Source organism: Bombus vancouverensis, unplaced genomic scaffold, assembly GCF_051014615.1.
Source record: "Bombus vancouverensis nearcticus unplaced genomic scaffold, iyBomVanc1_principal scaffold0042, whole genome shotgun sequence".
Lineage (NCBI taxonomy): Eukaryota > Metazoa > Arthropoda > Insecta > Hymenoptera > Apidae > Bombus > Bombus vancouverensis.
Window position 1 is genome coordinate 72,245 of NW_027468933.1, and position 21,621 is coordinate 93,865.

The 21,621-nt window shown below is 36.5% G+C and overlaps 1 protein-coding gene across 2 annotated transcripts; it reads left to right on the forward strand.

The window, feature by feature from the left end:
• The first annotated feature begins 1,696 nt into the window (after positions 1–1,696).
• LOC143304602 (uncharacterized) lies at positions 1,697–19,791 on the forward strand. Of its 2 annotated transcripts, XR_013061282.1 has the most exons (5): positions 1,697–5,594; positions 5,670–5,741; positions 5,820–6,633; positions 9,980–17,633; positions 17,712–19,791. XR_013061282.1 is itself a non-coding variant. In XM_076627094.1 (3 exons), exons 1-3 carry the CDS (start codon positions 17,388–17,390, stop codon positions 18,123–18,125), a joined length of 585 nt encoding a protein of 194 aa, XP_076483209.1. In that variant the 5' UTR covers positions 13,591–17,387; the 3' UTR covers positions 18,126–19,791. The 2 variants fall into 2 exon arrangements, 1 of the variants encoding a protein (XP_076483209.1); XM_076627094.1 differs by lacking the exons at positions 1,697–5,594; positions 5,670–5,741; positions 5,820–6,633 and having other exon boundaries at positions 13,591–17,486; positions 17,562–17,633.
• The last annotated feature ends 1,830 nt before the right edge of the window (positions 19,792–21,621 follow it).

Here is a 21,621-nt window from a genome sequence, read left to right on the forward strand (position 1 = left end):
ACAACATCACCTGATTCTTCGATATGCCTTGGATACTTACTACGGTTGTCTTCAATCGTCTTATATCTGTGGCCATAAAGGTGCTGTTTAGTTTATTTAGTTTAATATGTGTATAATGCATTGTGTGTGCGACCGCTATTGTGTATTACAAAATCCACTTCTACATGTTAGATATAATAATATAACAATACTACGTAGATTAATACATAATAAGATATCCTTTTACTTTCAATTAATCTATCTTAATTATTTTCTAACCACTTTCTACACTTATCAGCTATTTTATTTCTTCTTGTTAATCTGCGACATTCATGCATGTACACTTCCTTGTATGGTGATTAATTGTTCACGAGGTAAGTTGCACTTCCACTGTTTTAGTTATTCGTTGAACTAACACGTTTTACATTCAAACAGTAATCGGATCATTTGTAATAAACTTCTTTTTCTTTTCAGGTTTCCGCCATCTGTGTTGTTCGACGAACAGTGCCATGCTTCCATAGTATTGTTATAACATTTAGTACTGTTGTATTTTGCATTAAGGCAGTTGAAGTTAATTTGTTCATTTATTTTTCAGCTGGCTGTTGTACATGGTGTTTCGCAAACCGAGATCCATAACCTATTTTGCACGTAAACCTTCTCGTATGATGATTACTTGTTCACAAGGTAACTTTCACTTTCACTCTTTTAATTATTTATTGAATCAACACGTTTTATATTCAAACAATAATTAGAGTACATATAATAATTTTTCCTTTTCTCTTTTAGGTGTTCGATATCTGTATTATTCGACGAACAGCACTACAACATACACTACCGCACTACGTTGCCCACTGAAATCACTTTATTCATTGCTTATTTCGGTTATGCGCTAGTTTTAGCTTGTTTAAGTGCACTGTTCGCGGAATCCCTTTTACTTCAATCTTGACGTTCTGGTTCTGCAAGATTTCTAGCACCTTGTATGGTCCAGTATATTGATCGGAGAATTTTCCTTTACTAGGTTCTTTTAGTAGATATATCGAATCTCCTGTTTTAAAATCTTGAGGGTTAATTCGTCGATCGTTAGTCTTAGTTTGGATTTTATCAAATTTTCTCTTGCCATTCGTTGTACAGTGTTAATTTTATTGAACAGATCTTCGAGATATTCTGCGCATGTTGGTTCCGTGTTCTCTTCGATTGTTACTTCACCAATAGGTTCTCTGGCTAGATGTCCGAAACTAATTTGTGCGGGGAGAATTTCGTTCCTTTCCTTCATTTTAGTTTTTATTTTGCGCCAAGACACAGGTTTACTGACATTGATCCAATTATCCAATTGCTTGCTAATAGCATTTAAGATACAAATTTTTGAGAGTGCCGCAGCCATATTAACCCAAAAATATTTTGTATATAGTATAGTGTGATACCATCCATATTTTCCTGGGGGAATCATAAGATCAGCACTACTTACTATGTTACCTACGTCAAATATTAGATGTAGTAACCAATAAAGTATTTTTAATCCAATTATAATCCAATGGCTAGCATATTTATTCAAGTTTTTATATATATCTTCGACTGGTGATTCCCTGTTTTCTCCCTTTTGATTTCTTTGAGCTCGTTGAACTTGCGTTTCTTCAGCTTGAAAATGTTTAGAATCCTTTTCCTTAGTTACCCTTTTTTCTTCTTCATTTATTTTATTCGCAGCACCTTTATTTTTCTCTACCTTTTCAGGATGAATAGTTTTACTGGAAGTGCTTATTATAATTAAATTATTATTTATTTGTATGGAACGTTTAGGAATATTTTTGGTAGATTTGGAATTATTCTTTGAATTTTTATTACAAACCTTTTTGCTTATAGATTCTGTTTTGGATTTAGGGATAGCTATATTTTTATTTTCTATAGTGTGATCTTCCTTGCAATTTAATGATTTGGCTTTGAGTTCGATAAAGTTTCCTTCTGATGGTTTTATAGAAGTTTTTGAGTGAGATGCACTCGCTATCTCTTTTCCTATTATGGTTGAAACATTCACGAAATTCGTGGAGTCTTGGTTTTGTATCTTTGCCAAGTCGAACGTGGAGAGGCGATTTGCACTTCCCAGCGGGTCCAATATCTCTGTGATGTTAGGCAGTGGATAAGCATTGCCTGTCGTCTCGTCGTTCAATCTCCTAGTTTCTGCTTTGTCTGAAAGTTCTTTGGCACTAACATTATTTATCTTGTTTGGTAACTCAGAAAATTTCTCACTCATGATCCTGTCTATGGCACCGTGCGTCCTTTTATTATTTAACGTGACATTATCCCTTATCACAGCAACGGAATGGTGTTTGCATTGAAAAGTTGATTGGTTGAAATGATCAGCATCTCTCTTTTGATTTAGATCTCTATCGAGGTATTTATTTATGCGTTTTTCTTCCCAAGTTATTGCTCTTGTTTCTTTCCTGACATTTTCTTCTATTCCCGGGTTGTTTAGATGTTTCTGCGACGGCGGTACAAATCTCCAGTCCTGGCGGTTGTTTACAGTATAGATACTATTGTATGGTGGATGAGCGTTGTTTTGGTTATAATTATCCGAAGGTGTCGGACGTTGGTATCGAATTCTATTGTTCACTTGTTTCAATTCTCGTGTTGCTTTCACGGCTTAGCGGTACGCATCGTCCAAGGATTGGTATCCTGCTATCTTTACTCGTAAATACACCTCGTTTGGGAGCCCCTTAACGAAAGCTTCCCTCGTGTCTCGATCTATCCTATCTTGAAATACGGTGCCGTACTCGTACCTTTCCCTGTTCATTATCGCCAGCCTGAGATCTTTGACGCGTTCTATGTAGTCCAAAATATCTTCTCCCGGTCGTTGAAATATTGTAGCTAATTCCCCTTTATATTCGTTAACCGTTTTTCCCGGACCGAACATATCTTTTAATTTATTCCCGAAATCGTTTAAACTTATTACTTCTGTGTCTTCTACGGCGAGAAACGCGTGCCCGCGAAGCTTATTCGTTAATAATTTTACTAACTGAGATTCTTGATGCCTAGGAACCATGTTTCGTGCACGCTCGCATGCTCTTAAAAATCGAAATACCGAGGGTCGATGTCCGTCGAACACTGGTACTGTCTCTATTGCATCTTTTAACTTAATTGATTGGGGATTAACTTCTATCGGTATTGTCGCTTGGGAAATTATCGGCGATGATACGGGTGTCTTGATTTCCTTTTTTATTTTCAGTGAACGCACATCGTCTTGTAATTTATTCATTGTTGTACTCATGTCGCGAAAATTCGCATCCCATGCTTTAAGTTTTTCCGATAACATCAAGATCATGCCTTTGTCCAACGATTCTAATTTAGTCGACATTATTTCTTAGGTATATATTTTATCGATAATCGTGACAACTTTAATCCCTTGTGGAGCGAATCGAACCGTTTAAACCAACTTTAATCCTCCGTGGAGCGTATCCCACCGCTGCCACCAAAAATTTATTACTTTACTCTGTTACGTATCTATTTGTTTAAATCGATCAAATTTAAAGTTAAATTTTACTGAAAAATGTTTTTTTTATAGTTTGAGTTTTGAATTTAATCGGAAGGGAAATAAATTGAAATGATATTATTGTGTATTTAATACTGATTTAGATTTCTAATTAATACGGTAGTTGCTGCCACCAGAAATAGTCTAAGGACTATTTCAAAATATTTTATTTTTATTATTTTCTTTTACGCTTAATGGGTAGCGTTAACTGACGCTTAATGCAACTGGTAAACGAATTCCACTTTTCGGCTAACCTGCTATGCGCAGGGATACTAGTACGGGAGAGGATTAAAGCTGGGTACAATAAATATTTTTCCTCGTTGAACGGATTTTTATTTGAATGTAAAATGGCTTAGGTTATTATATATATATTTTATTAGCTAGATAATATATATTTTAGCGTTGCTGGATTGGATAGGAATGTGAGATTTTTCGTTGTTTTATATAAATTTATTTTTACGTTTGACTTCTTCTTCTCTTTTAATTTCGCTGTAGTAGTTTGCCGTTAGGACCGAAACTCAATTCATTTACTACGGTGGATTCTGTCACCACGATTTTCTTGCCTTTTGAGTTTAATAATCGGGGATGATTCTAACGATCCTCTCTGTGTGGGACTCGTGTGATTTCGCAAGCCTTGCCCAAAGACGGGTAATATTTTACCAACAGTGGGAGGAGGAATGCGGAGATCGATGGGTGTTTTCGATAAGCGAAAACACCGTTTGCACAAGCCAACACAGCGAACGATCCTTTGGTTAAATTCTCGAAGGGAAATTGTTCTGTTATATCTCTCTTACAATCGCATGCAATGATGGCAAGAATATCAGTTAATAGCAACGCCGGTATTGTTCTTAATTTTCGATTGACCCCGACGATGTATTTAATAGTCCTTCCTGTGCGGGACTTATGTGATTTCGCAAGCCTTGCCCAAAGGCGGGTAATATTTTACCAACAATGGGAGGAGGAATGCGAAGATCAGTGGATGTTTCAGTAGTTGAAAACACCGTTCGCACAAGCCGACACAGCGGACAACTCTTTTGTTAAAAGTTTAAACAATGATTCTATCTTCAAAACCGTTCGCGAAAATAAAACGAAATCGATGATAGGAAGTTCTAATTCAATTCTCGAGGGCAACGAGATTACCAGAGAAGAAGGAAATTTTCAAAATTAATTTTCTTACCTTGAGGAGTAGGTGCTGTCTGGTGCCATTGCCTCAGCCGCTCCGGTGGTCGTCGAAGTTTTGTTGAGTTTATTATTTGAACTCGAATATAGTTTACTATCAACTCTTACTTTATTTATCTATTTTAATACAGACTGAGCAATTCACTTAGCTGGATTAATACCGCAATTACAATGCGCGTTTGTGTTTAAACGATGAAATGAGGACTTCAAAGATAAAATTTTCTTTTTACTTAGTCGCGACTCTCTTTTCTTGACCGAAAAAATTAAGACCCCGAAACGCAAAATACTATACAAAATTTCTAAACGCAGTGACGAGCGCAATAACGAACGTAGTAATAAATTAATAATGGGCCGTAATAACAAACGATCACAAGAATTATGAACAAACTAATGAGCGAAGAATAATGAGCCGTAAGGAATGAACACTATAAAAAATGAACGAACGCAAATTATAAGAAGAATGGACACTATAATAATGAACAAAGAATAATGAACCGTAATAAGAATGTTCACCAGAATAATAATGAGCGCTGCGCTATGTTGCTACGCTTATTTATAATGCCATCCCCCACGGGGTGGTGGTCCACTGGGGGTACGCTTCCGTGGGAATCGGGATGTTGCAGTTTGGGCTTCTTGGAATCGTACGTGACAAAATGCAAATTCCATATTTCGACTTAGTATTTATCAGTCCTGTGTTCCGCTGAGCTAGCGTCTAGGAGATTTGAAGCATTCCACGCTGATCTAATCCTTTCCACGAGAAACTTCCACGTGCTGTACCGTGGGAATTACCGGTGTTCTTCGGCGCGTGGAAGGGCTGATGGCTGCAGCATCATTATCATTTCAATGTTTACTGGGTAAACACGCGCAGCTCCGCTGCTCTCCCATAACAAGGACCTCCTCCTTCGAGTTGTTTTGCGTAAGTTTGGATGTTTGCATATTAAGGTTGTTTTTGTGATTTTGATTGTTTTTTCCTTTTTTGCTATTTCCCTAGGCTTCGGTGATCGACGTTCGAACAATGTTTGCGGAGTCGTTTCCATCAGAGGTTCCTTTCCAGACTTCCCTGGTACGTATTTAGTCTTGTTTTTAGTCCGCTTGATTCGTCCTGTTTCGTTTTATTTAAAATATACCGTGTTGTTCTCAGCCCAAGCGAAAGAGGGATTCCGAAGAACCCATGGGCGACTCGGGAGGACCAATCAAACGCATGCGGCCCTGTGATAAACCACGAGTATCAGAGTGGTTGGAGGAACTATTCAACATTGGTGCCGAGGCCGTGTCGAAATTGGGCTTTGACGATTTGGTTACTTTCGACGAGAATTTCTTCGATGCAGAGACCGTCGTATTGGAGAGGGAACCCCCTCTGGTTGAAATCGTTGATACCGATCGTTGCGTGAAAGTTCGTTTTGCGAATGAAATTCCCGAAGAGGTTTTGGAGGCACATCTTCGTTACCACGCTTCTGGGAGAAAGGGAATTTCCCCTGTTGTGCGCTATTGGTGTATGCGTGAGTTCAGCGAACTTTATCCCGGAGCTCCTTGCTTCGATTTTGATTTAGTGTAGCTGCTTCAATTTCGTTGGTTCGCTGTTTGATGTTCCTTATTATTATTAATTTTTTGATGTATTTTGTTTTGTGTTCAATATATATATATATATATATATATATATTTTGAATGTGATAGTGTTAGGTTATCTATTTTACGTTTGTTATTTTTTTCAATTTTATATTTCCCCCCTTTTAATTAATTATATATATATATTTTTTTTTTACATTTGTAGTTGCGCATAGAATTTATTAAAGAAAAGTGTTAACAATGTGTTTTCATGATTTGTTTCTCGCGCCTGACTTCCATTAATCCCTAATATTCCTGTCGCCATGACGCGTGTAAATCCAACATGGCTGCTCATAGATGTCATCAGTAAAGTTTTTAGTGACGGGTCTTTAGTTTTGTTTGATATCGAAGTAATTTTTCGTCTGTTGCTCGTTTTTCCTTATTCTACCGCAATTGGAACATTTATTTATTAATATTGTTTTAAAGTGACAATAGTATAATATGTATATATATATATATATATATGTTTATGTTGTGTGTCACTTCAATATGGCTAATGTTTTGTAATTCTTCGATTGCGTTATTTATTGTTTTGAGTAGTTTATTTTATAGAGTATTCGATAATATAAAACATATGCACTCACACATACATACATATATATATATATATATATATTTATATATATATATATACGTATTTATATGTATATTTCTCTCGTTCATGTAGTGTTCGTACGAAATGAAATGTTAATTATTTATTTTATATTAATTTCATTTAATAAGATAGAACACGCACCCGCACACGTATATATGTATATATTTCTGGCAAAGTGATTTTCATTTAGATTCTTTTGTGATATAGTGTTGTGTATTTGAGGTTATGTGTCAATCATTTGATTTCATATATACATATATATTTTGTATTGTGACAACATAGTATTGAAGGTTTTGTTTCTAGATTATTGTGCGTTTAATGTGTGTTTACATATTTGTGCTTGATGACAGAATTTCTGTAAGCAATTCCTCAAGTCGTTGCGGTGTTAATTATTTTGAGCGTTTGGCCTGTCGACAGGTTGTCGCTTGGTCCCAAGTGTTGCGTTGTGTGTTCTATTTTTTTTGTAGATTATTAATAGTGGTTTTAGTTTAGAAAATAGATTATTTATATGTTTATATAGAGACATGCATGTTTCATAATGTAGTTCTTATTTTATAATGCTTTACCGGCATGTAGGCTAGTTTTAAATATGTATTTCAGATTGTAGAATGCACATAGATTAGTAGTAGTTTAGAATATAGATTTTTATATGTTTATATAGAGACATGCATGTTTCGTAGCGTAGTTCTTATTTTATAACTCTTTACCGGAACATAGGCTAGTTTTAAGTATGTTTCTGTTTAATAGAATGCGCACACATATATATATGTTTCTGACAATGTAACTTTTATTTCTTTAATAATACAATATTGTATGTTTTATGTATTCGTTAGACTATTAGTTTTTAACTTCGTATATACTTATATTTCATAAATTGATAATATTGTATTTGTTGCATAGTATTATAAGCACTAACACTAATATTTACTAGTTTATTACATATCTAGCATATATGTTTATACTTATATGTAACTCTCCAAGTTGATTGATTAAAATATATTTATATATACATGTATTTCTGGCGCTTCAATTATTTCCCTTTTTGTAGTTATTCTTATTTCCTGGTTTATTTGTTTGGTTCGTAACTCGTTCAATCCGTTAGCTGGTTTTATTTATTTTATTTTATACTGGTTGGATTTATTAGTCGCCCTCGCTTTGTTAATCCTTCCTTTAGTTTCGTAGCGCCGTGTGTTCGTTTGTGCATTCAAATCTTTATTCGCGCGTTTTGTATAGAATAGTTTTCTTGTTCTTGTTACGGCGCGTGCGGAGCGCGGGACGTGACACCCCCGCCCTTGGAGTTCAAATTTCCAAAGGAAATTTGACTGATGGTGTCTCTGAGTTCGCTCAAGGCGGACGTAGATGGCGTTGGTTGTTAAGTGACTACCGGTGTTATCGATATCCCTCGAGGTTGTGCTGTTTGATCATCGATATTTCGTTTTCTTTTGAGGTATAGTAGCAGGTGGGTAACTGAGCCGCATATTGCTCCTAATAGGGCGATTCCACATCCGTAAGTTTCACGTAACTGGTATCCGTGTATGGCTATATCTATTATCGTCTTGATTAGTTTAAATATTACAAGTATTCCAAATATTGCTGCACTGACAGTTCCAAATTCCATAAAACCAATCCATAAGCTTGATACGGTATTTTTTGCTATTGTCGTTAATGTGTTTTCGTCCATCATTCCCAGGATGTTTACTGTTCCAGGGACGATTGTTTTTCCTGTTGCTCCTCTGGCCAATGTGTTCAAAACTGCAGATTTTTCTGCCGGGAACATGACGTGGTCCCGTAGTGCATCGAGGTCTTTTTGGGTATATATTCCGCTCGTGGCCAACGACGATGGTGCTGAATATTGCCACGTTTGGCGTACGTCCGGGCGGAGTTCCTGTGGTGCAATTGTTTCCATGGGTTTTGGTACGAATTTGTGCCAGAGTCCGTCGATATTGTATAGCGTAGGTAGTACCGCGCTACATTCTCTGTGGTTTCCGTGTTGCGTTAGGATGTGTGTTTTTGGCGTTAAAAATGCGGTGCGATTCCCTTGCCAAACGGGTAGCTCCGAGTAGCATTCTGTTGTATGTCGTACTTTTACTTGTACCGGAATGCATTTGACTATGTGGACTGCTTCTCCTGCGATCAGGGCCATGTGTCCTGGGGTTTTGGATATGGTATATGCAAATTCATCGGGCAGTAAGATCGCTAAGCTTAAAGCATTTTCTATTAGTTTCTTCTGCGTGGTACATCTTTGTGTCAGTACATCATGGTACAATGTTGTCATTTGTCGTTTAATATGTTTCTCTACGTAAATGAATTTTGAGTTGACGTATGCGAATATGTCCAAGTTTTCGACTGCTGTCTTGCTTTTGGAGATAAACGTATTTCCTCTTGTTGTTTCAACTATTTGGGGTGTTCGGTGGATAGTAGGGTATATCCACACAGTGGCTGTTCTCCGGTTTTAGTCAGTGCAAATGTTACTTCTTGCGTTGTTAGTGCGTAAACTGGTTGTGCTGATTCTCTGTTGGTTTTTATTTCCTGGATCTTTGTAGCAATTCCTTCATATAGCACATCGTACTGATCAAATTTGCATGGTGAGGGTGGTTGTGGTTGCCAATAAGTGTATCCGTCTTCAGCGTCTAGACAGTTTCCTTCGCTAAAGGTACATACTGTTCCTGATTTCAGTAGAATTTTGTTCGCCTCGATCCGTACTGGCACAACTGCTGATTTTAAACTTATCCTTACTGTTGCTTGTACGACGACCTTTTCCCAGCTCCCGTATGGGTCTACATACTGTGTTCCCTGGCAGCTGCCGTCGTCTGTTAGCTTGCCGGCTAGGACAAGCGACCTTGTTTCTGTTGCATTATCTTTTAGGCCAACTATAAGGTTTTGTGGTCCGAGTGAAAATGTGCCGTCTTGGTGCATCCTTGCACATTGTTGGTCGGTTGTTTCATGGAGGTATTCGGCGAATCCGTTATGCACTGCCGACGTGTGAAAGTGCATGCCACAGTAATATACAATTCGAGTTATTTGCACCTTGCATTGCCTTACGTTGGTAAATTCAAATTCTGAGAGTTGAAGTAGTTGTATATAAATATCTTGGGTTTCAGTCATTGTAGGCTGTATGCTGCAGTCCCCGATGGAGTTTAGAGAGATAGTGGTAACATTGAGGTGGTTGCCATTGCAGTCATATCCTACCAGGCCGTATGCTATTTTGATGAGGGTAAGTACGATGACCAGGCGATTCATCTTCCTATTAACAATTTATTAAATTGTTTCTTACTCTCGAGTTTATTAGAAATAAGAATAATCTTTTATTATTATTAATATATATAAAAAAAAATTTATATTTATATGTTTTTTTTTTTTTTTGTTAAAACTTATTATCGGTGAAAATAAATACCATGAATGCTACCTGGGTTATAATTATATACGTATATGCATACGTATTGCTAAGTAATATAGATGAGATTTGTTTTATCGTTATAAATATATAAGTATATATTATCTATAGGAATAGATATTACAATTATAGCTTGTCTTTGAATATATATATATGTGCGTGTAATGGTAAATATGACGACTTATTTTACGAGTCACTCGGATTATCAATGGAAGTGAGTGTCATAGATATCGCCTACTTTACAACATGCGTGCATATATATATTGGTAAACATAAGTGAAAATTATATGCATAATTATAAATGTCGTTTGTTTACAGGTGGATAGCATCAGTATTTGGTCTTGTGCGTAGCATACAAGTACTTTATAGTTCTACGGCGCGGATTGCTATTCCTTGAACTAAAAAGTTTCTTTCAAGGTGAGTTAGATTAGTGTAAACGATCATGCATTGGAGGCATGATATAGCGGGTTGTAGGTCCGCTAGGTTTATATCACACATACGACAGTATGATATTCGTGTTCTTGCGGATACTCCGCATATGAAATGAGTGGGTGGGTCGTCACATAGGTCCTGGTGGTCTGGATCTAAGTTATCGAAACAGTCTTGACAAAGATGACCGTTATCTAAATGGTAGACAGAACGTATCAACCGAACACAGAGGCAAGACTGAACATCCTCCGTCGCTTCCAGATCGAATGCGGGTACGGGCCCGTCTGAGTCCTCTATATTAGGGTCGATGAACTCGCCACCTGTTCTGGACATACATACGAAAACAGTTAATATATATATTTTATAATTTTTTATAAGTTTTGTTCGGACCTATCCCTTTGTACAAATACTGTATCCCTGTATGTGGTATAATATATAATATGTTATGGTTATGTTAGTTGTTGTTTATTATATATATTTTCCTTATCTCTCTCTTTTTTTTTCTTTTTTTTTTATTATTTTTTTTTTTGTGTTCAGTACCTAGCATTGCTATTATAATGCTGTATTACATTGTATTAGCTATTATTTGTGTTGGGGTGCGTGCGACGAATTTTCAACATGGTCGCTTGCGTGTATCGTTTGTTTAATGTCAACAGTAGCGTGTTGTTGAAATAGTTAATTTGTTAATCATTATAGTTTATTTTGTAGTGTTTCTGTAATATTGTTTGTGTTTCATGATATTGTGTGTGTCAATACCGTGTGCTACCTTAATGCGATAGCATAGATTGTGTTGTTTTCGAATTTCGATAGTCATTGTTTTGATTATACGTGACTCGCATTTATATAAATCTTGTTTAATTTAGTTAATGTTTTTTTTCTTTTTTTTTTTGTGTATTGTGTTACCAGATATTTTGTGTAACGTAACTTTATTCCTTTGCACCGAGTTCAGTCATGTTGTTAATATTTAGTTAGTCTATCTTGATTAATTTCTAACTTATTCCTGTGTTTATTAACCTTTCTCATTTTCCCTATTAATTTATTATTGCATGTACTTGCTATTTGCTATTATTTTGTGTATGATATGAGTTAGTTCCCTTATTAGTGATTAAAACCTACTTGTTAGATTAACATTGTCTGTAATTCTTCAGATTCTACTCTTCCGATGCTGCATCACTTACCTAGATCATTCCCACAACATCACCTGATTCTTCGATATGCCTTGGATACTTACTACGGTTGTCTTCAATCGTCTTATATCTGTGGCCATAAAGGTGCTGTTTAGTTTATTTAGTTTAATATGTGTATAATGCATTGTGTGTGCGACCGCTATTGTGTATTACAAAATCCACTTCTACATGTTAGATATAATAATATAACAATACTACGTAGATTAATACATAATAAGATATCCTTTTACTTTCAATTAATCTATCTTAATTATTTTCTAACCACTTTCTACACTTATCAGCTATTTTATTTCTTCTTGTTAATCTGCGACATTCATGCATGTACACTTCCTTGTATGGTGATTAATTGTTCACGAGGTAAGTTGCACTTCCACTGTTTTAGTTATTCGTTGAACTAACACGTTTTACATTCAAACAGTAATCGGATCATTTGTAATAAACTTCTTTTTCTTTTCAGGTTTCCGCCATCTGTGTTGTTCGACGAACAGTGCCATGCTTCCATAGTATTGTTATAACATTTAGTACTGTTGTATTTTGCATTAAGGCAGTTGAAGTTAATTTGTTCATTTATTTTTCAGCTGGCTGTTGTACATGGTGTTTCGCAAACCGAGATCCATAACCTATTTTGCACGTAAACCTTCTCGTATGATGATTACTTGTTCACAAGGTAACTTTCACTTTCACTCTTTTAATTATTTATTGAATCAACACGTTTTATATTCAAACAATAATTAGAGTACATATAATAATTTTTCCTTTTCTCTTTTAGGTGTTCGATATCTGTATTATTCGACGAACAGCACTACAACATACACTACCGCACTACGTTGCCCACTGAAATCACTTTATTCATTGCTTATTTCGGTTATGCGCTAGTTTTAGCTTGTTTAAGTGCACTGTTCGCGGAATCCCTTTTACTTCAATCTTGACGTTCTGGTTCTGCAAGATTTCTAGCACCTTGTATGGTCCAGTATATTGATCGGAGAATTTTCCTTTACTAGGTTCTTTTAGTAGATATATCGAATCTCCTGTTTTAAAATCTTGAGGGTTAATTCGTCGATCGTTAGTCTTAGTTTGGATTTTATCAAATTTTCTCTTGCCATTCGTTGTACAGTGTTAATTTTATTGAACAGATCTTCGAGATATTCTGCGCATGTTGGTTCCGTGTTCTCTTCGATTGTTACTTCACCAATAGGTTCTCTGGCTAGATGTCCGAAACTAATTTGTGCGGGGAGAATTTCGTTCCTTTCCTTCATTTTAGTTTTTATTTTGCGCCAAGACACAGGTTTACTGACATTGATCCAATTATCCAATTGCTTGCTAATAGCATTTAAGATACAAATTTTTGAGAGTGCCGCAGCCATATTAACCCAAAAATATTTTGTATATAGTATAGTGTGATACCATCCATATTTTCCTGGGGGAATCATAAGATCAGCACTACTTACTATGTTACCTACGTCAAATATTAGATGTAGTAACCAATAAAGTATTTTTAATCCAATTATAATCCAATGGCTAGCATATTTATTCAAGTTTTTATATATATCTTCGACTGGTGATTCCCTGTTTTCTCCCTTTTGATTTCTTTGAGCTCGTTGAACTTGCGTTTCTTCAGCTTGAAAATGTTTAGAATCCTTTTCCTTAGTTACCCTTTTTTCTTCTTCATTTATTTTATTCGCAGCACCTTTATTTTTCTCTACCTTTTCAGGATGAATAGTTTTACTGGAAGTGCTTATTATAATTAAATTATTATTTATTTGTATGGAACGTTTAGGAATATTTTTGGTAGATTTGGAATTATTCTTTGAATTTTTATTACAAACCTTTTTGCTTATAGATTCTGTTTTGGATTTAGGGATAGCTATATTTTTATTTTCTATAGTGTGATCTTCCTTGCAATTTAATGATTTGGCTTTGAGTTCGATAAAGTTTCCTTCTGATGGTTTTATAGAAGTTTTTGAGTGAGATGCACTCGCTATCTCTTTTCCTATTATGGTTGAAACATTCACGAAATTCGTGGAGTCTTGGTTTTGTATCTTTGCCAAGTCGAACGTGGAGAGGCGATTTGCACTTCCCAGCGGGTCCAATATCTCTGTGATGTTAGGCAGTGGATAAGCATTGCCTGTCGTCTCGTCGTTCAATCTCCTAGTTTCTGCTTTGTCTGAAAGTTCTTTGGCACTAACATTATTTATCTTGTTTGGTAACTCAGAAAATTTCTCACTCATGATCCTGTCTATGGCACCGTGCGTCCTTTTATTATTTAACGTGACATTATCCCTTATCACAGCAACGGAATGGTGTTTGCATTGAAAAGTTGATTGGTTGAAATGATCAGCATCTCTCTTTTGATTTAGATCTCTATCGAGGTATTTATTTATGCGTTTTTCTTCCCAAGTTATTGCTCTTGTTTCTTTCCTGACATTTTCTTCTATTCCCGGGTTGTTTAGATGTTTCTGCGACGGCGGTACAAATCTCCAGTCCTGGCGGTTGTTTACAGTATAGATACTATTGTATGGTGGATGAGCGTTGTTTTGGTTATAATTATCCGAAGGTGTCGGACGTTGGTATCGAATTCTATTGTTCACTTGTTTCAATTCTCGTGTTGCTTTCACGGCTTAGCGGTACGCATCGTCCAAGGATTGGTATCCTGCTATCTTTACTCGTAAATACACCTCGTTTGGGAGCCCCTTAACGAAAGCTTCCCTCGTGTCTCGATCTATCCTATCTTGAAATACGGTGCCGTACTCGTACCTTTCCCCGTTCATTATCGCCAGCCTGAGATCTTTGACGCGTTCTATGTAGTCCAAAATATCTTCTCCCGGTCGTTGAAATATTGTAGCTAATTCCCCTTTATATTCGTTAACCGTTTTTCCCGGACCGAACATATCTTTTAATTTATTCCCGAAATCGTTTAAACTTATTACTTCTGTGTCTTCTACGGCGAGAAACGCGTGCCCGCGAAGCTTATTCGTTAATAATTTTACTAACTGAGATTCTTGATGCCTAGGAACCATGTTTCGTGCACGCTCGCATGCTCTTAAAAATCGAAATACCGAGGGTCGATGTCCGTCGAACACTGGTACTGTCTCTATTGCATCTTTTAACTTAATTGATTGGGGATTAACTTCTATCGGTATTGTCGCTTGGGAAATTATCGGCGATGATACGGGTGTCTTGATTTCCTTTTTTATTTTCAGTGAACGCACATCGTCTTGTAATTTATTCATTGTTGTACTCATGTCGCGAAAATTCGCATCCCATGCTTTAAGTTTTTCCGATAACATCAAGATCATGCCTTTGTCCAACGATTCTAATTTAGTCGACATTATTTCTTAGGTATATATTTTATCGATAATCGTGACAACTTTAATCCCTTGTGGAGCGAATCGAACCGTTTAAACCAACTTTAATCCTCCGTGGAGCGTATCCCACCGCTGCCACCAAAAATTTATTACTTTACTCTGTTACGTATCTATTTGTTTAAATCGATCAAATTTAAAGTTAAATTTTACTGAAAAATGTTTTTTTTATAGTTTGAGTTTTGAATTTAATCGGAAGGGAAATAAATTGAAATGATATTATTGTGTATTTAATACTGATTTAGATTTCTAATTAATACGGTAGTTGCTGCCACCAGAAATAGTCTAAGGACTATTTCAAAATATTTTATTTTTATTATTTTCTTTTACGCTTAATGGGTAGCGTTAACTGACGCTTAATGCAACTGGTAAACGAATTCCACTTTTCGGCTAACCTGCTATGCGCAGGGATACTAGTACGGGAGAGGATTAAAGCTGGGTACAATAAATATTTTTCCTCGTTGAACGGATTTTTATTTGAATGTAAAATGGCTTAGGTTATTATATATATATTTTATTAGCTAGATAATATATATTTTAGCGTTGCTGGATTGGATAGGAATGTGAGATTTTTCGTTGTTTTATATAAATTTATTTTTACGTTTGACTTCTTCTTCTCTTTTAATTTCGCTGTAGTAGTTTGCCGTTAGGACCGAAACTCAATTCATTTACTACGGTGGATTCTGTCACCACGATTTTCTTGCCTTTTGAGTTTAATAATCGGGGATGATTCTAACGATCCTCTCTGTGTGGGACTCGTGTGATTTCGCAAGCCTTGCCCAAAGACGGGTAATATTTTACCAACAGTGGGAGGAGGAATGCGGAGATCGATGGGTGTTTTCGATAAGCGAAAACACCGTTTGCACAAGCCAACACAGCGAACGATCCTTTGGTTAAATTCTCGAAGGGAAATTGTTCTGTTATATCTCTCTTACAATCGCATGCAATGATGGCAAGAATATCAGTTAATAGCAACGCCGGTATTGTTCTTAATTTTCGATTGACCCCGACGATGTATTTAATAGTCCTTCCTGTGCGGGACTTATGTGATTTCGCAAGCCTTGCCCAAAGGCGGGTAATATTTTACCAACAATGGGAGGAGGAATGCGAAGATCAGTGGATGTTTCAGTAGTTGAAAACACCGTTCGCACAAGCCGACACAGCGGACAACTCTTTTGTTAAAAGTTTAAACAATGATTCTATCTTCAAAACCGTTCGCGAAAATAAAACGAAATCGATGATAGGAAGTTCTAATTCAATTCTCGAGGGCAACGAGATTACCAGAGAAGAAGGAAATTTTCAAAATTAATTTTCTTACCTTGAGGAGTAGGTGCTGTCTGGTGCCATTGCCTCAGCCGCTCCGGTGGTCGTCGAAGTTTTGTTGAGTTTATTATTTGAACTCGAATATAGTTTACTATCAACTCTTACTTTATTTATCTATTTTAATACAGACTGAGCAATTCACTTAGCTGGATTAATACCGCAATTACAATGCGCGTTTGTGTTTAAACGATGAAATGAGGACTTCAAAGATAAAATTTTCTTTTTACTTAGTCGCGACTCTCTTTTCTTGACCGAAAAAATTAAGACCCCGAAACGCAAAATACTATACAAAATTTCTAAACGCAGTGACGAGCGCAATAACGAACGTAGTAATAAATTAATAATGGGCCGTAATAACAAACGATCACAAGAATTATGAACAAACTAATGAGCGAAGAATAATGAGCCGTAAGGAATGAACACTATAAAAAATGAACGAACGCAAATTATAAGAAGAATGGACACTATAATAATGAACAAAGAATAATGAACCGTAATAAGAATGTTCACCAGAATAATAATGAGCGCTGCGCTATGTTGCTACGCTTATTTATAATGCCATCCCCCACGGGGTGGTGGTCCACTGGGGGTACGCTTCCGTGGGAATCGGGATGTTGCAGTTTGGGCTTCTTGGAATCGTACGTGACAAAATGCAAATTCCATATTTCGACTTAGTATTTATCAGTCCTGTGTTCCGCTGAGCTAGCGTCTAGGAGATTTGAAGCATTCCACGCTGATCTAATCCTTTCCACGAGAAACTTCCACGTGCTGTACCGTGGGAATTACCGGTGTTCTTCGGCGCGTGGAAGGGCTGATGGCTGCAGCATCATTATCATTTCAATGTTTACTGGGTAAACACGCGCAGCTCCGCTGCTCTCCCATAACAAGGACCTCCTCCTTCGAGTTGTTTTGCGTAAGTTTGGATGTTTGCATATTAAGGTTGTTTTTGTGATTTTGATTGTTTTTTCCTTTTTTGCTATTTCCCTAGGCTTCGGTGATCGACGTTCGAACAATGTTTGCGGAGTCGTTTCCATCAGAGGTTCCTTTCCAGACTTCCCTGGTACGTATTTAGTCTTGTTTTTAGTCCGCTTGATTCGTCCTGTTTCGTTTTATTTAAAATATACCGTGTTGTTCTCAGCCCAAGCGAAAGAGGGATTCCGAAGAACCCATGGGCGACTCGGGAGGACCAATCAAACGCATGCGGCCCTGTGATAAACCACGAGTATCAGAGTGGTTGGAGGAACTATTCAACATTGGTGCCGAGGCCGTGTCGAAATTGGGCTTTGACGATTTGGTTACTTTCGACGAGAATTTCTTCGATGCAGAGACCGTCGTATTGGAGAGGGAACCCCCTCTGGTTGAAATCGTTGATACCGATCGTTGCGTGAAAGTTCGTTTTGCGAATGAAATTCCCGAAGAGGTTTTGGAGGCACATCTTCGTTACCACGCTTCTGGGAGAAAGGGAATTTCCCCTGTTGTGCGCTATTGGTGTATGCGTGAGTTCAGCGAACTTTATCCCGGAGCTCCTTGCTTCGATTTTGATTTAGTGTAGCTGCTTCAATTTCGTTGGTTCGCTGTTTGATGTTCCTTATTATTATTAATTTTTTGATGTATTTTGTTTTGTGTTCAATATATATATATATATATATATATATATATATATATTTTGAATGTGATAGTGTTAGGTTATCTATTTTACGTTTGTTATTTTTTTCAATTTTATATTTCCCCCCTTTTAATTAATTATATATATATATTTTTTTTTTACATTTGTAGTTGCGCATAGAATTTATTAAAGAAAAGTGTTAACAATGTGTTTTCATGATTTGTTTCTCGCGCCTGACTTCCATTAATCCCTAATATTCCTGTCGCCATGACGCGTGTAAATCCAACATGGCTGCTCATAGATGTCATCAGTAAAGTTTTTAGTGACGGGTCTTTAGTTTTGTTTGATATCGAAGTAATTTTTCGTCTGTCGCTCGTTTTTCCTTATTCTACCGCAATTGGAACATTTATTTATTAATATTGTTTTAAAGTGACAATAGTATAATATGTATATATATATATATATATGTTTATGTTGTGTGTCACTTCAATATGGCTAATGTTTTGTAATTCTTCGATTGCGTTATTTATTGTTTTGAGTAGTTTATTTTATAGAGTATTCGATAATATAAAACATATGCACTCACACATACATACATATATATATATATATATATATTTATATATATATATATACGTATTTATATGTATATTTCTCTCGTTCATGTAGTGTTCGTACGAAATGAAATGTTAATTATTTATTTTATATTAATTTCATTTAATAAGATAGAACACGCACCCGCACACGTATATATGTATATATTTCTGGCAAAGTGATTTTCATTTAGATTCTTTTGTGATATAGTGTTGTGTATTTGAGGTTATGTGTCAATCATTTGATTTCATATATACATATATATTTTGTATTGTGACAACATAGTATTGAAGGTTTTGTTTCTAGATTATTGTGCGTTTAATGTGTGTTTACATATTTGTGCTTGATGACAGAATTTCTGTAAGCAATTCCTCAAGTCGTTGCGGTGTTAATTATTTTGAGCGTTTGGCCTGTCGACAGGTTGTCGCTTGGTCGCAAGTGTTGCGTTGTGTGTTCTATTTTTTTTGTAGATTATTAATAGTGGTTTTAGTTTAGAAAATAGATTATTTATATGTTTATATAGAGACATGCATGTTTCATAATGTAGTTCTTATTTTATAATGCTTTACCGGCATGTAGGCTAGTTTTAAATATGTATTTCAGATTGTAGAATGCACATAGATTAGTAGTAGTTTAGAATATAGATTTTTATATGTTTATATAGAGACATGCATGTTTCGTAGCGTAGTTCTTATTTTATAACTCTTTACCGGAACGTAGGCTAGTTTTAAGTATGTTTCTGTTTAATAGAATGCGCACACATATATATATGTTTCTGACAATGTAACTTTTATTTCTTTAATAATACAATATTGTATGTTTTATGTATTCGTTAGACTATTAGTTTTTAACTTCGTATATACTTATATTTCATAAATTGATAATATTGTATTTGTTGCATAGTATTATAAGCACTAACACTAATATTTACTAGTTTATTACATATCTAGCATATATGTTTATACTTATATGTAACTCTCCAAGTTGATTGATTAAAATATATTTATATATACATGTATTTCTGGCGCTTCAATTATTTCCCTTTTTGTAGTTATTCTTATTTCCTGGTTTATTTGTTTGGTTCGTAACTCGTTCAATCCGTTAGCTGGTTTTATTTATTTTATTTTATACTGGTTGGATTTATTAGTCGCCCTCGCTTTGTTAATCCTTCCTTTAGTTTCGTAGCGCCGTGTGTTCGTTTGTGCATTCAAATCTTTATTCGCGCGTTTTGTATAGAATAGTTTTCTTGTTCTTGTTACGGCGCGTGCGGAGCGCGGGACGTGACACCCCCGCCCTTGGAGTTCAAATTTCCAAAGGAAATTTGACTGATGGTGTCTCTGAGTTCGCTCAAGGCGGACGTAGATGGCGTTGGTTGTTAAGTGACTACCGGTGTTATCGATATCCCTCGAGGTTGTGCTGTTTGATCATCGATATTTCGTTTTCTTTTGAGGTATAGTAGCAGGTGGGTAACTGAGCCGCATATTGCTCCTAATAGGGCGATTCCACATCCGTAAGTTTCACGTAACTGGTATCCGTGTATGGCTATATCTATTATCGTCTTGATTAGTTTAAATATTACAAGTATTCCAAATATTGCTGCACTGACAGTTCCAAATTCCATAAAACCAATCCATAAGCTTGATACGGTATTTTTTGCTATTGTCGTTAATGTGTTTTCGTCCATCATTCCCAGGATGTTTACTGTTCCAGGGACGATTGTTTTTCCTGTTGCTCCTCTGGCCAATGTGTTCAAAACTGCAGATTTTTCTGCCGGGAACATGACGTGGTCCCGTAGTGCATCGAGGTCTTTTTGGGTATATATTCCGCTCGTGGCCAACGACGATGGTGCTGAATATTGCCACGTTTGGCGTACGTCCGGGCGGAGTTCCTGTGGTGCAATTGTTTCCATGGGTTTTGGTACGAATTTGTGCCAGAGTCCGTCGATATTGTATAGCGTAGGTAGTACCGCGCTACATTCTCTGTGGTTTCCGTGTTGCGTTAGGATGTGTGTTTTTGGCGTTAAAAATGCGGTGCGATTCCCTTGCCAAACGGGTAGCTCCGAGTAGCATTCTGTTGTATGTCGTACTTTTACTTGTACCGGAATGCATTTGACTATGTGGACTGCTTCTCCTGCGATCAGGGCCATGTGTCCTGGGGTTTTGGATATGGTATATGCAAATTCATCGGGCAGTAAGATCGCTAAGCTTAAAGCATTTTCTATTAGTTTCTTCTGCGTGGTACATCTTTGTGTCAGTACATCATGGTACAATGTTGTCATTTGTCGTTTAATATGTTTCTCTACGTAAATGAATTTTGAGTTGACGTATGCGAATATGTCCAAGTTTTCGACTGCTGTCTTGCTTTTGGAGATAAACGTATTTCCTCTTGTTGTTTCAACTATTTGGGGTGTTCGGTGGATAGTAGGGTATATCCACACAGTGGCTGTTCTCCGGTTTTAGTCAGTGCAAATGTTACTTCTTGCGTTGTTAGTGCGTAAACTGGTTGTGCTGATTCTCTGTTGGTTTTTATTTCCTGGATCTTTGTAGCAATTCCTTCATATAGCACATCGTACTGATCAAATTTGCATGGTGAGGGTGGTTGTGGTTGCCAATAAGTGTATCCGTCTTCAGCGTCTAGACAGTTTCCTTCGCTAAAGGTACATACTGTTCCTGATTTCAGTAGAATTTTGTTCGCCTCGATCCGTACTGGCACAACTGCTGATTTTAAACTTATCCTTACTGTTGCTTGTACGACGACCTTTTCCCAGCTCCCGTATGGGTCTACATACTGTGTTCCCTGGCAGCTGCCGTCGTCTGTTAGCTTGCCGGCTAGGACAAGCGACCTTGTT